The sequence below is a fragment of the Abrus precatorius genome, unplaced genomic scaffold, assembly GCF_003935025.1.
Source record: "Abrus precatorius isolate BTA unplaced genomic scaffold, Abrus_2018 Scaffold11, whole genome shotgun sequence".
In the NCBI taxonomy this organism is placed as follows: domain Eukaryota; kingdom Viridiplantae; phylum Streptophyta; class Magnoliopsida; order Fabales; family Fabaceae; genus Abrus; species Abrus precatorius.
Genome location: NW_020874303.1, coordinates 18,171,821 through 18,186,795, shown reverse-complemented (window position 1 = coordinate 18,186,795; position 14,975 = coordinate 18,171,821). Strand labels below are relative to the sequence as shown.

The 14,975-nt window shown below is 33.6% G+C and overlaps 2 protein-coding genes across 3 annotated transcripts; both read right to left on the bottom strand.

Annotated features, from left to right (window-relative positions):
• Positions 1–1,809: 1,809 nt before the first annotated feature.
• Positions 1,810–7,984, bottom strand: LOC113853818. The gene is made up of 3 exons (XM_027484467.1): positions 6,360–7,984; positions 3,678–5,604; positions 1,810–2,672 (listed from the first exon to the last, which is right to left on the bottom strand). Exons 2-3 carry the CDS (start codon positions 5,586–5,588, stop codon positions 2,346–2,348), a joined length of 2,238 nt encoding a protein of 745 aa, XP_027340268.1. The 5' UTR covers positions 5,589–5,604; positions 6,360–7,984; the 3' UTR covers positions 1,810–2,345.
• LOC113853819 (DNA topoisomerase 1) lies at positions 7,824–13,377 on the bottom strand. 2 transcript variants are annotated; one of them, XM_027484468.1, is made up of 8 exons: positions 12,828–13,377; positions 12,398–12,460; positions 11,221–11,964; positions 10,954–11,088; positions 9,950–10,033; positions 8,712–8,771; positions 8,530–8,616; positions 7,824–8,450 (listed from the first exon to the last, which is right to left on the bottom strand). In XM_027484468.1, exons 1-8 carry the CDS (start codon positions 13,158–13,160, stop codon positions 8,163–8,165), a joined length of 1,794 nt encoding a protein of 597 aa, XP_027340269.1. In that variant the 5' UTR covers positions 13,161–13,377; the 3' UTR covers positions 7,824–8,162. The 2 variants fall into 2 exon arrangements, with proteins under 2 accessions (XP_027340269.1, XP_027340270.1); XM_027484469.1 differs by having other exon boundaries at positions 8,006–8,450; positions 10,954–11,079; positions 11,230–11,964; positions 12,828–13,272.
• Between the last annotated feature and the right edge of the window lie 1,598 nt (positions 13,378–14,975).

The following is a 14,975-nucleotide window of genomic DNA, read 5'->3' as shown; positions in this document are numbered from 1 at the left end:
GAGCATCATGACACATGTAAAAGATAAACAATTAGTTCTTGGGAAAATCATGCTCCCTATGTTGTTGACTAGGTTCTTTTCACCCATGTTTTCTTTAACATTATAAAATCATTCTTATACTTTCCAATAAAAAATAAATGGTTTAATCTAAATGTATGGTTGAATTAATTTAGACATGAATCTCATTTATATTCAGGGATTCAAAATTAATTATTCTAAATTTTTAATCGAATGGGCACAATTTAAGTTGTAAACCAGAGTCTTGTGGAAGATCTTTCAAATTCGAATCATTTAATTGGTTTCAGGTGCTGATTTGAGTTTTATCAATTTATAAAACCAACTCTGTATATATGTTATTTTACGTTAATATAAAAATAATAATATATTATTTTAAAAATTCATTATATTTTTAGTTTTTTATATCATCTTTTGAAATAAGTCTTTCAAATGAAATTTGTTAAAATTTAACAAAAACAAAGTTCAGTTCATAAGTGTTAATATTTTTTGCTTTTTTAATTTAAAATTTAATTTTAAAAATATTAATATTTGTAATCAAGTCTATCTTCACCTTCTTTTACCATATCTTCTCCGTTCACGCACCACCATTGTATTCTTTCAGCTCAACTCAGCATCAGCTCTCAGTAAGGATTCATGTTTCCGCCACTCTCTCTTCACTTACTCCTTTTGGGTGGTTAAATCAGAGATCAATTTTCTTTCCCTTCCCGTTCCACCAACCTTTTTGTCCACAATTTTCATAAAACAAATCATAGAACCCACTGACAGTGAAGATGTTGTTAATGGATCCCCTAGGAAGTTTGTGAGCAAGCACCGTAAACCACTGTCTCTTTCTCCCGTCTCTCCCTCTGAAACTCACTTCTCGCCACCCTCGCGTCTCTACCCCTCTACAACTATTTAAAAAAATATCATAAAGCACACAGGCAGCAAATCGAAGTACTCAGAGCACATAGCAGGTCAAATTGATTAAAACTATAATTAATGTACCAGTGAAACTACACATTGATTCAGTCCCTAAAAAATTGATTACACCATTGTTTATATATCTATATAATCCCTCAGCCTGAACTTTTCGATTAGACACATTTGGAGAAGCAGCTATCGAGTGTAATGTTTGCATGAAATAATTGATGGCCAAACCCAACAGTTATTCATGCTATTTCGTTTCTCTTGAATTTGGGTTTGTAAATTTGAGATTCGATATTTCAAGCGCTTAAAAATAGTACCGATTTTAAGCACCGCCCAGTGCCTACTAAGTGGTTTCACTTTAAATTATAAACTTTATTGTGCATAAATGGAGAAGAAGAGAGGAAGCAGGTTAAAGGATTTTTATTTTTTTTCAAATATTAATTTTTTTTTATAATAAAATATTAACCCTAATAATAACGTGATAACGTTTGACTGACGATAATAGCTAAATTCTTCTAAAACTAAATTTTAATACTGTTTTTTTAGATTTTTTTCGAAGGATGTTATTTTTATAAAAGCAAAAACATAATTAAACCTTCTTATTACTAGTGTTAGTGCATCAAAAGTTGAGTCAATTTTTTTCGGATCAGCAATAGCTACGAACTATGAGGAGAGATTAGTCTTAAGTTCTTTGATCCTGAAAACATCCTATGATTTGTGTCTTAAGACCCGAAAAAAAGATTCTATCTAGAGAAAACGTTAACATTATCCTGGACCAAAATTCAGTGTTACCATGGGATCAAGATGTTATGTAATGACTTATATTGGAAGTGAGTTTGTAAGGTTGAGCCTAGCAAGTATCACACAAGTCAGGATTTCCTTTGAACCTATAAAAATTTGGCACCACACTCAAAGAAGAGAGGCCAACAATTCTTGGAATTATTGTAATCCAATTCCCATCATTTATATCATTTCAGAATCTTATCTTCATAGATACAAACATGATGAAAGAAAGGATTGCTATGCTATCTCCTACTGGGTGTAAAGTATCCCCCTCCCTTCTAACTATCCCATACAATATGGACAATTTTGGATTTCTATCCTACATTCAGTAATTGGAATAAAAGAACATATTACAAAGAATGATTCTGACACCTCTAAAGTGCTATCCCTATATGCAGCCGATTCTTCAGCAAGCAGGGAATTGTGTTTAGTAACAAAACTTTGTATTGATGCGAACTCCAGCCTCCCTAAGATCCTCAACACATTTGTTACTGATGTTCAGGTCATCTCCCAAGACCATACCATGTTTCTCCAACCAGCAATGACTTAAAGTTGGTAGAAAGATTAGAGACTAGATATATTGTTCATATAATCCATACAGCTCCATCCCCTAGCAGGGCTGATCAACTCTACACACTTTATACGCGCGCAATAGGAGAGAAGGGCGGGTTCAGCAAATAGGATCGAGGAATTCCTTTCTGATTCTTCCACACTGTCTTTTTTTCGGTTGTGACTGATTTGAAAAACAAATCTACATCCTCCTCAATAAGCATTTTCAATGAACTGCATTGAGATAACTGTTGGTTTTTTTCTTGTCCAGCATTGCTGAAGGCAGAAGTTCCATGCAAAATGGCAACACAGATGGAGAATGCTTGTAAAGTGGATAATTGAGCGTGAAAATCAACAGCATAATGCCCCTCTTCGACTGTTGTCATGCTGAAGGTAGGACTTCTTTCTTTTGCTCCCTGTGCACCAAAAGGTCAGATATGGAGTAGAAAAAACAGTAACAGTCGCATAATGAAGCAAGTTAAAACTGAAATACTGGAGAAAATGAAGAAAGCTATAATAAGAAATCAAGGAATAACCGTGCAAACAATGAAACACGGGTATAATAAGAAAGGAATTCAAAAAACCTATATAAATGCATGTCTCATGGAGTAAAATCAACAAATTCATTGCTCAACCCTATGGTCAATATCTTTTTGCTTTTTTATATACCTGTGCATTTATATATTCTATCTTTATATATTTTGATGGAAAGTTATCAATAAACTTGTTTATATATTCTGATGGAAAGTTATCAATAAACTCTTTCCATGGCCGTTTATTATCAATAAAATAATTTTTGCAATTTTCCTGAACCTCTAACATTCAACCGGAGAAGTTAATGCATTATGGCAATATGGTTTGCTGGATATTTGAGCGCAACCATCTGAGTGGCACAACAAATAGCTCCATAAGAAAGTGGAACCCAATTTGGCACGTCCCTAAGATTTTTAAAATCCTGTTATAATCTTTGACTTTACAAAAAAGTTGTTCATTTTAGTCCTTTTCTTTTTTATTTTCCATTGTTGTTTTGCACCATAAAAGACTAAAGTACATGTCACTTTGTAAAATTTAGGACTAACACAAGGTTTTTAAAATCTCAACTACTAAAATGTTCAACCCATACAATCTTGATAACAAATTTGGGGTTTTAGTCCCTAAGTTCTTCAAAATTAAAATCCTGTAGTGTCTGTAATCTATTTAGAGGGTGAATCTTGGCGCAATGGTAAGATTGTTGTCTTATGACTTTGAGATCACAAGTTTTTAAATCCTAGAAACAGCCTCTCTCCTCACAGGGATAAAGGCTGTGTACATCTATCCTCTCCAAACTCAACTCATTGGAAGACTTGTGCACCAAGTCTCCCTTCAGTATTTCATTTTTGAAGTCCCACAAAGAAACAATTGCTGTGAAATTCAAGTTATACCTGAACAAAAAGTTCCAGTGGCTGATGTTCCTCCATAAGTGGGCGGTCTTCAGCTAATTGAATATTAGGATTGCCTAAAAGAATAAGGGGACAGGCCATGTCCCAGCCACCACAGTCACAACCTCCACCATGTCTCAGTCGATCAAGTAATGAAGAGGGACCACGGTTTTCAGCATTTGGCAAACCATGGTTGCCAGTTGGTATTACCACCTTCACCTGTTCCTGCATTTTGCTGTCATGAAAATTCCTTCTACTCTGATCCTTTACTGTAGAGAGATCGCTTATGTTGGAATATTCTTTAGCAATTATTCTTTCCCCTCTCTTGTACTTCAAGCTTTCTCTCTTAGAAAATGGAATTTGCAAGACAATAGCAGCAACTTCAAGGTTTGAACAAGATTCAGTGGACAAGAAAGAATAAGAATTTAAATCATATTCAACATTGATTGATAGAGGCTTCTCTTGAAGTTTGTTTTTGACAGCAAGATTCTCCTCATCCAACCCTGAAATTTCTTCCTTCAATCCAACATGGGAAGTTTTCATATTTTTAGAAGCATCTAGTTCGCAGAAAGACTTTTGTTCACGTGAAACACTTTGTCTTGAGTGTGTAAAATCATACAACACAAATTCTGTCACCATAGAGTTGTCAAATACTCTGCCATCTAGTTCAGAACATAAATTACAGGAAACTAGCATCTGAGCTACTATTGAGGAATCGTTATCAAAATCAAGGGATCCCAACCCACTGGCATTGCTTTTCTTTCTATTATCAATGGAGTGAAAGGTATATACCCAGTTGAAAGCATTACCTGCCCTCCATGCCTTGGCCACAAACACATCTTCAGGGCACTTCACCCTGAACTCAAAAAATGGCACTCCATATTTATTTTCCAACTTGAGATTACCATGCAGGTGAACTGGTGAAGATGCTATACCCGAATACTGGATTTCTCTGCTGATAAACTCAGAAATAATGTCAGAATGCTTTCCTGTGTTGGATAAGTCATTTAACAATGATTTCCGGTAAGTCCTGTGTCTTGTAATGTTTGCTGTCTCATTTGATTTGATCTCATTATTTTCCAGTATATGACTCATTGGACTTCTTAAAGATTTTGACTTTGTGAAATGATTCAGCCTTTTCCTGATAGGGGTAACTTGGACTTCTGGACTTACTCTTGACGAGAAATCACTCCCCAACGGAGCTGGTAGGTGAGAGACTTCTGCCTTAGCAGAGGGTGATTTTTGCAATGAGTGGACTGTGGCCTTTTCATGAGAAGCATTGCCACTAATCACAGAATCAGCAACTTTACCACTTTTGGACTTCAAATTTATAGAATCTCTCCCTTTCACTGTGGTAGAGTTCCTATTCTTAACATCTGAATTTATGCAAAATTCAATAAAGCCATTTGGAGAGTCCAGCTCCTTGTAAGCCGAGGACCTAGGAACATATGGGGGACCCAAGTTTGACTGCTGAGATATCTCTGAAGATCTCCACCCATAACCTTCATCATCTGAACCACATAAAGAATCAACAATGCTACCTGTGAAAGAGGTGTCGCTCCTCCTTGAAATTTCTATTTTTTTCCTTCCCTCTACCACAGTAGTGAGTGTACCCATCTTCTTTATACTTTTCACTTCCTCTGAACTCTGATACATGGAACCACGGCTGGTTTCTATATTACCTTCCAATCCATGAGGTCTAGAGAGAAGGCTCTTACACGAAGAACTGCGGAAGCGAGCAAATTTGATCTCAGCAAAGTCCCCCTTGAGAGTAAAAAAAACATCTTTCCCTGTAGATTTTCCTTTTTTAGATCTCTTCTTCACATTACAATACTGATGAGATGGAAGAACAGTATTGGGACTAAGACCCACTGAAGACTTCTCATCAAGATTCAACTCCAACTCTTGTCCCATTGATGAATCCAGAGCCCTGCAATACCATTAAGTGAGGGGAAAAAACATATATTAGTTTGTGGCAAGGAAACAGACAGATCCAACTCTACTTGAGACTTGACATAATGCTGCATCTAATAAAATTGAAATATAATGGCTGTAAGTAAACTAAATCCAAAAAGTACCCAGATGACAAGGGAAGCCTTCCATTGAGGAAGTTTTGTTGGACTAAAAACAAAAGGTGATAACATCACATTTAGGATCAAAACTTCCGCATAATAATCAACAAGGGCCTGAGCTCCAAAAATTCCATATGAAGGGATCAAAACAACAATTGATATCTCATAAAACAAACTTTGATTGCAAGAAAGAAATGGTACTAAACAATGCAGAACAGTTATCTACACTCTCTGAAAACATGTAATTGCAATGACAATTGCGCCCTTGCAAACAACCACTATCGAAAAGGCCATGTTCCAACAGTGCCCTCAAAAATTAAGCATTAAAGTTAGATAACTTGAAAAAAATGACATTATTTTTATCCCGAGCACCGAAAAAGAAATGCCGTGTGATCTGTCGGATACAAAGAAAATTGCAAAAGGAAAAGAAAAAGGCTGGAAAGAACACTGTATGATTTCTATAACGGCTAAATATAAGCGAGTAAAGTTATACCAATAAGTGCTGCAAAAATGTTTAATTAAAACATTATACCAAAGTAAACAATGATTAAGATACCAAACCATATCAGGGGAAAATGCAAAGAAAAACAGGGGAAAAAGGAAAAGGGCATACTTAAGAGTAGATCTTGGAGAAGTAACTTGAGAAAAGGAGAACCCAAGAAGCAGCTTCAATGCACAATCATAAATCTTCAAACTTGAGCAAAAAGTCTTCAGAAGAATAACTTATGAAATCAACCCATTTGATTAAAGAGTCAAGCACTGGCCCATTTGTGTTGTTTAGTACCTCAAAATTCCAATCCACAAAAAGCAATAGTAGTTGAAGGCTTAAACAAAAAGCAAGTTTATTTCAATCCCCGCAAGCTAGGACCAAATAAAGCATGGCAAATGGTGCCAAAAAGCATTTTTAGAAACAGTAACGGAAGCTACACAGCGGAAGAGATAGAATTATTAGTCTCTCTCACAAGAGTAACAGAACAAGAGAGAGAAGTTACTACTACGTAGGCACATGATGACCCTCTACTAAGACAAGGCCATGTTCTTCAAGCACCATCATATCATGTTGGTTTCATTTTTTGGCCTTTATTTATTTATTTATATTTTTTATTGATATTATTTATTATTTGTGTCCCACCCGCGGTCAGCATGAGACCAGTAATCTAGGCAAAGCAAGCGTGCAACCCGAGAAAGAATCGAGAGTGCCCCCTTTGTGAAAAGACAAATAACATCGTAAAGGGACAAGCTTTGGCTTTGTACTTGGAGCAAAAGAAAAGGGTAATAGTGGAATTTAAGGTTGTGTTCCTACAGTAACAGTGCCACTGTGAGTTCCCTTATTTATGTTTTAGTAAAACAAATCATTATTTTATAGCTTCGGGAAGGGCAGATATAACACATAAGTTATTAAGAACGGAATCCCACAGTTAATTAATAATTAAATGAGTGTATGCATAATAATAATTAGACATTAAACACCATAATATAATCAGTTTTGTCTAATTAGAATCAGATCTGCAGTGTTGAGTGTTGTTTTGGTGAGTTTTTATTGACAATGATGCCCCTCTGTAACTTCCCTATCGGACAAGGTAAGGAATGGTAGTAATGGGAGTTGAAGGTGTCTAAAGATGTTTTGACCAAGTCAAACAAATTAAAGTGTTAGAGGTGTATCCATGCCAGCAGGGGTAGAGGCGTAAATTTGACTAAGATGAAAGGGGTAGAAAAACGAAGATAAGTGTTTTTGCATGTGAATGGATTGGTGGGCAGGAACCCAAATTCAATGATTCTGTGGCTCTCTCATGTCAAACCCACGGAATCTTGGACTCATGACCTGCCGTTTGTCCCATTTCACAAATAAATGATTGTGCAACCCTTACCCCAAAAGACTTCAAAATTAGTTATTGCTATTCATAATTTCTATTAACACTTTTTCTCCCGTTTGCTCATTTTCCCACTTCTCTTTCTTCCAATCTCCTTGTAAAAATAACATTATTATGAACAAAAATTATTTTTTTATTTGTTAATTACTTGGAATGTCGTGTATCAAAAGATATGAAAAGATGCAAAACAATAACAAACGTATTAAATAAAAAAATTTATAGTCGAGGTTTTAGCCAATTGTGAAACTTTAAGGGGAAAAAAGATCGAAAGTAATGACCTGATAACATCAAAACATGATACCGAACAATCAAAATGTTGAAGGATATAAACTCAACGTAAATGGCTAAATGCTGATAGCTGGCATCATATTACCCATTCTACGTAAGCATTTACACATTTGTTTAGTTAAAGCTATACAGAAAGCCAACGGTTTAGTGTACGCACTAAATCTACTGGGAGAGAACTATACACAATATTTTGTTACTATCAGTACCCCTAAAAAGAAAAAATCCTAAAACTGACCACCACAGAGAATGGGATATTCCTAATCAGCATGTCTTGAAGCTTCGACGTTTTCATCTTTCCTGGACTTGCCAAATGATTTCTGGGCATCCAAAACTGGCATATATGCTTCACTTGTTTTCTTAAAGATGTCATTCGCCGACTTTTCAGATTCACGGGGACTCACCAGCTTCTTTTCAACATCTTCAAATTTTGCGGTGGCCCATGGCGCCGTGCCTACACTTCTTTTTGAATCTGATGCCTCTATAGTCAGCACAGACACCTCATCACGGGAGGCAAACCAGGAATAACCACAGGCCATACATTCCAGCTGAACAACCAGAGCAACAATCAAACCGAGTTATGAAAGAAACAAGCGATGATATATCAGTTAAAAGTAAGGTGCAAACCGTATATCGGTCACTGCGTCCTGCATGGATAATATCTTTCAAGCCCACTTTACACTCCATGCATATAGAACAGCGGGCATCAGTCATCTGTTTCCCAGGTAGAAAATGCTAACAGTAAGCAGAGATATCTTAACATAATTTAACAGAGAACATAATATTGTGGCGGAAAAATAAAAAATTACCTGCATGGGCTGTGACTCAACGGGCTCCTTCTTGGATGTTTCCTCAGCAGTCAAACCCTCCTGGAGTTCAATTATTTAGTAAATAACCAAAATAAATATACAATCATCAACCAGATAAATCTGTTTCGAAGCAGCTTTAAAAATTGATGATTGAAGTTACTAGTAAGAAATTCATAGTTGCTTAAGCAAGCTCTATCATCTGTTTAAGACTCTCAGTTGCAAAAAAAAAAAAAAAAAAACACGAGGCTCTCAAAAACATATTCTAGCATTATTCTAAAACACAAACAATATTTTAAAAGTCAATTCTCCAAAATTTATCAAACACTTGAATTATTTTAGAATTTACCAACTATTTGCTTACTAACCCTGTGCTCTTATAATCACAAACAAATTAAACACAACTAGGACCAAAATTTAGGAGTCAATGGTTTCATAAACGTCACAAGTATATTCAGTCAACTATAGAACTATAAGGTACACTTAAGGTGGACTAAAGCATCTTTCCCCCATCAGTGCAGAATTAAATAAAAGCCATAGATAAATTAGTTATTTAAAAGAATATTCTGCATAGACTATCAAGAAATTGTTATATTACCAAGGACTAAATTGCATATTAAAGTAAGAGAGACTAAGTTGCAAATTATTCCCTGCCCAAAGCTGGATGAGCGTCTGTTGCTGTAAAACTGTAAAAGGCACCTACCACTATATTTATCATCCACTGAACTCTCACACAAACAATGTTAGAGTGATTTAACACAAGGATGCCTCCATGAAAATACAAAGAAAACAAATCAACAGGTCCAAAGCAAGGTGGTCAACGTTGTTAAAGAACATAAGGGAAGAGTTTTTAGATCTTCCATTCCCTTAGAATCTGATTGATGTTTAAACATGCCCACCATTTTATCTCTCACAACTCCTCCACTCCTTCCTTCCTCCCTTTTCTCAAGTTCCAAATGTCTCAACTTAAGGCCAATTTTCACTCTAAAGTATAAACTATAGAAGACCCTTCGACAAACATAGGTTCCACCTCCTGCTTCTGCTACATGACAACAATGTGTTTAACTAGATAGAATATGCTGAGGACTATTAATTGTTGAACCAATAGTATTGATTGACCAAAAGAATCATGATTAGCTGCTGGTTTAATCAGAAATTAGAAGTACAAAACCTACAAAATAAATTCATCATATGAGCACACAACATCAAAGTTACAATTGAAAAAAAAAAGGATATCATACCTTTAATTCATTGGGTGTCATATTCAATATTTTAGAAGGCTCCAACTCTCCATTTAATAAACGGCGTGCTAGCAATGCATTGTGCTTCCAAAAAACAAAGAAAGCAGGAAAATATTAGCAAACCACCATCATCACAGCAGGAAAAAAAATTACAATGGTATTCACATTAATCTGTCCAGCCAATTTTTGTTGGGACTTGTGCAGAAATGGGCAAAGGTTGCCTGATAGGCCCAATTTCAATTATACCTCTGTATGGCTATGAACTATGCAGTACCAAACCATTTAGATTAAAATGAAACATGGGAATTGGGAAAAGGAATATCCAAACATGCAGGGTGCCAATGAGCTGCAAAAGTGGAGGAGAAACGGTTGCAGCACATGGAACTCTATAATTAATCAAAAAATATGTTCCATCATGTCACCCCCACCCTTGCAACACAATTTTTTTTTTTTGTTTAGGGAAGGGGTGAAGGTAAGTAGTGGAACTGGATGGAATGAGTTCTATTGATTTCCATTTCATGTTTTTTTTTTTTTTTTTTTTTTTTTTGCAATGTAAACAATGGAGTATAATTGTATCCCATTCCATCAATCTAAACATAGTCCTACTAAACTTACCCCTTTTTGAAGCTCAACATTCTAAACAGAAATAATCATAAATGTCTTCAAAAACTATGGCACAAATGCACATAATCACAAATAGGAAAAATATGTTGATTACAAAAAAAGGAAAAATAATCAGTCCAAACAAGTTACCAATTTAAATATTCGCCAGTAGTAACATGACCCATATATTTACTAATAAAGATTGCCAACATTCTATCAAACATTTAATATCTTAGACATTAATTTTTAATAAATAATATACTAAAAATCCATACAATAATAAAAGGGGCCACCTTATCCAAAATAAAATGAGGCAGCAATATATTATTTTTTAATCATTCAAGTGCATCACTTACAAACATTTTAAATTAACAATCCATATTAGAAGAGTAGCTTCTAACCTTGAGGTTAAATACTAATTGTCGTAGCTTTTGGTTATACTTCTGATAATCTGATGAAAAAGTCTCATGCGAAGCTTTTTCTAGAGCAACTACAGCTGGAACAGCAACATCTGGCCAGACAAAAGACTTGGAACTCTGTAGAGAGACAAAAGTAAATACTGAATTCATTATAACCCTCAAGGAAATCGGAAATAAATAGAACATCACGAGAAAATAAAGAATCCCATACATGAGGTCGCAACAACAATTTAGTAATAAACCAAGTACCTTCAGAACCTTGTCTTTACATTCATTTGCTAATTTATTGCTTCCATTGTTGATTGCATCAGAACTTTCATTTCCTTTGTCTTCCTTTTTTATGCTGTCATCAGAAGTAAACAAGCATTGAACACTTTGAAGCAGCTTCTCTAAACCTCTGTCGCGATGGGTATCTCCTGTTAGTACATTGAAATCCTCTAATATGCGATAATGCTGTGAGACATTATTTACACAACTCCCAGGTGTTTCAGGCTTCAGAGGTTGGTCAGCCTTATAAGTTGTTTCCTCCTCCCTTGAAACATCAAGAGGTGAAATGCTCTTTTTCCTTAAGATTCTTTTATTTTTCATCAGATCTTCCTGATCAGTAATAGCTTCCTCAGGCTCAATGTCAGGTAGTGTGCCCAAACGTTGAAGAGTTTTCTGAACAAGCTCATCAATTTCTTGCTGTTTATTGTCCTCATAGTCCTTATCAGTTAGCCTCCAGAGTTTCCTTTCTACCGTGTCATACACCTTTTGCACAATAAACCCAGGATGCTGCTTACGATTTGGAAGCTGTTTGTGTATCGGAACGAAATGCACAACACACTTATGCATAACTGATTCTGCAGGAACCTCGTCTCGGTGGAAACTATAAAACAGCTCCCTTGTATCACGTGATTGCCAGCTGCCACCACCTTTTCTTTCTGCTTCTTCAGGACGATAAAACCACTGCCCTGTGACCATCATGCTGCCATTTTGTGATTGTGTAATGTCCTGACAACAAAAACAACCGCAGAAATCACGGTGGTGGAAAGAGCAGAAGGTCTTTAACTCTACATTGTGTGAAAGAGGAGTACAACAATTTGGCAACCTAGATACCCATACTCGAAAAAGGGCAACTTAACGCACTAACTCCAGCACACTCATGCGATTTCCAAGGAGAGAACAAAAATGGGAATCCTGATTTAAATATATAAAATGCATAAAATTGTGACTCATAAAGCATGAGTAGATTATTAATAAGGGGGATTTTTTTGTTTGTCCCGTTTACTTCTGTTAGGATTTATTACTTCTTCACCAATGCATAATCTCATGCCCTGATGATCACAAAAATCCAAAGTGTCGTAATACTTTTAACGTTCCAACCAAACATATCTTCAAAAATAGACAACTTGTGGCAGAATTAAATAATTGACAAGGAATTTACCTTAATAATTGCCACGTACGGCTTTTGCTCTTTGTCCTCAGGCACGAGAAGTACAGGGTCCTCCTGCAGAAACAAGGTTAGATGCATTATCTAAACACGAAAAATGCAACGCATTTCTAAGGATAGAAGGTCTCATAGCCCAATTTCACAGAATAACTATTAACTTCACAAACAATGCACAAGCCAACATCATGCCTGAAACCTCAAATTACACTTCACTTTCAGTAGCCAGAAATTAAAAAGAGTAGCAAACCTAAATACTCTCGGTTGACATACACTACCAAAAATTGGAAAATAACACCATTACGCACATAACGCAAACCCTATTAGCTCAAAAAAAGTATGAAGAAAACTTGAAACTCAAACGTCCATTCGAATTCAATAGCCAAAGGTTTCTCAAAGTTAAGAAGGGAATGAGACGAGATAATACCAACGTGTATTGGTTTCCATCGAACTCAAAGGATTCAAAATGCTTTCTGCGGCCTCTTCCTTTTCCGGAAACCCTAACTGGATCGCCAATGGGCTTAGCGTCCTCCTGTGGCGGTTCCTCTTCTTCGTCTTCCTTATCTTTGGGTTTCCTCTTCTTTTTTTTGTCTTCCTCATTCTTCTCTTCCTCTTCTTCTTCTTCATCTTCCTCTTGCAGCTTCATCCTCTTCCTCTTCCGCTGCTTAGAACGGTTCTCTTCGGTGGCAGTTGCTGGACGAGGCCGTGCTTCGTCTTCGTCGTCGCTGGTTGCCACCTGAGTGAAGCGTCGATTCCCCATTCCTCAGTGAACCCACTGCCACTGACAGTGCCGTCTGAGTATAATATTGTAATGAAATTCAGATTTTTGGAGGGTTCTTCCCGTTTCTGGAATGAAATCAAAGGATCTTCTTCCACGCTGTTCTCGTACGCTTTATATTTAAAGATGGCCTATTATCATTTTTTTAGTTTTTATTCTATCAAAAGCTTTTTTTTTACTTTTCAAAAAATCCAAAGCTCCAACTTCCTAATATTGCAGCTATAATTTATTACGCGATTGTGTTTTTTCTTTTTTTCAATTTTTATTAGTTATTGAAAATTGTATGATGTTAGATGATTAGATAAGTGTTTAAAGAACATCCCTCTCTGACTTTTAGTATTCAACCCAAGTAAGCAAGATAAACACAAGTAGATAAGATATGTACGCTTATTTTATTTTATATTTAGTGCTTGGTAATTCATTAGATAATATTATTTATTCTTTGTGATTAAAAATATAATAAGATATGTTATAAATTGTATTCAAGTGTTAAAATTATCCATTAAATTGTATTTACATTTTTAAAAATATAAATATTCAAAAAAAATACATATAAATATTTTAAAAATATAAATTTTAAAAGAAAAATGTTTTGAAACATTTATATTATATATATATATATATATATATATAAAGATATATATAAAATTGTCTATACCTACTTATTATTATATACATTTATGACAAAATTTATGAAATATATGGTTGTTAAAATTTAAAAATATAAACTCACTTTTATATTTTGTACATATTTATTACTTTATAAGTTATATATGTTCATTATTTCTATGTATATATAATAGAATTTAAGTTTATTATAATTCAAAATATTTAGAGTTATTTCTATATAAAAATAATAAATATATATTATTTTATATATTTATAATAAAATTTTTAAACAAATTTATTAAAATTAATCATAATATTTTTATAACTTATAAATTGAAATTATATTCAATTCATATTTATTATTTTTTAAATTTTATTTAAGAAAATTTTATTACAATTTATAATTGCTAAAAATGATGATTCTTTAAAAAATAGAAAAATCATTATCAATTGTTAAAAATTTAAAAAAATATTGATTCAATTGAACAAAAATATTTATATAAAAATCTAATAAAGTTTTCGAGTTATCTTCCAATTATAAAAAAATTATATTTTATTTTAAGTTATATTCAAATTTGAGTGATATTAATTTAAATTTTTTATTAATTAACAGCAAAAAAAATCTTTTATTAATTAGTTTCATATAAATTATTTATGATGTTTTCTATAACTTATGAATTCAAATTATATTTAATCTATACTTATTATCTTTGAATTATATTTAAAAAAAATTTATTACAATTTATACTTGTTGCGAATGATAATTCCTAAAATATTTTTAAAAAATTATTATCAATTGTTAAAAATAAAAAAATATTAATTAAATTGAATGATAAAATTCTTGTAATTAAATAAAAATATTTTTTTGTAAAAATCTAATAAAGTTATTGAGTTACTTTTTAATTAAAAAATTATTTTATCTTAAGTTATATTTAAATTTAAGTGATATGTATTTAAATCTTTTATTAAATTAGCTTCATATAAATTAATTATAATATTTTTTATAACTCATGAATTAAAATTATATTTTATTTATATTTATTATCTTTAAATTGTAGGTAAAAAAAATTATTATAATTTATGATTGCTGCGAATGACAATTCCTAAATAAATATTAAAATATAAATGTCAATTGTTAAAAATAAATTAATTTAATTGAATAAAAATATTTTTATAAAATTCTAGTAA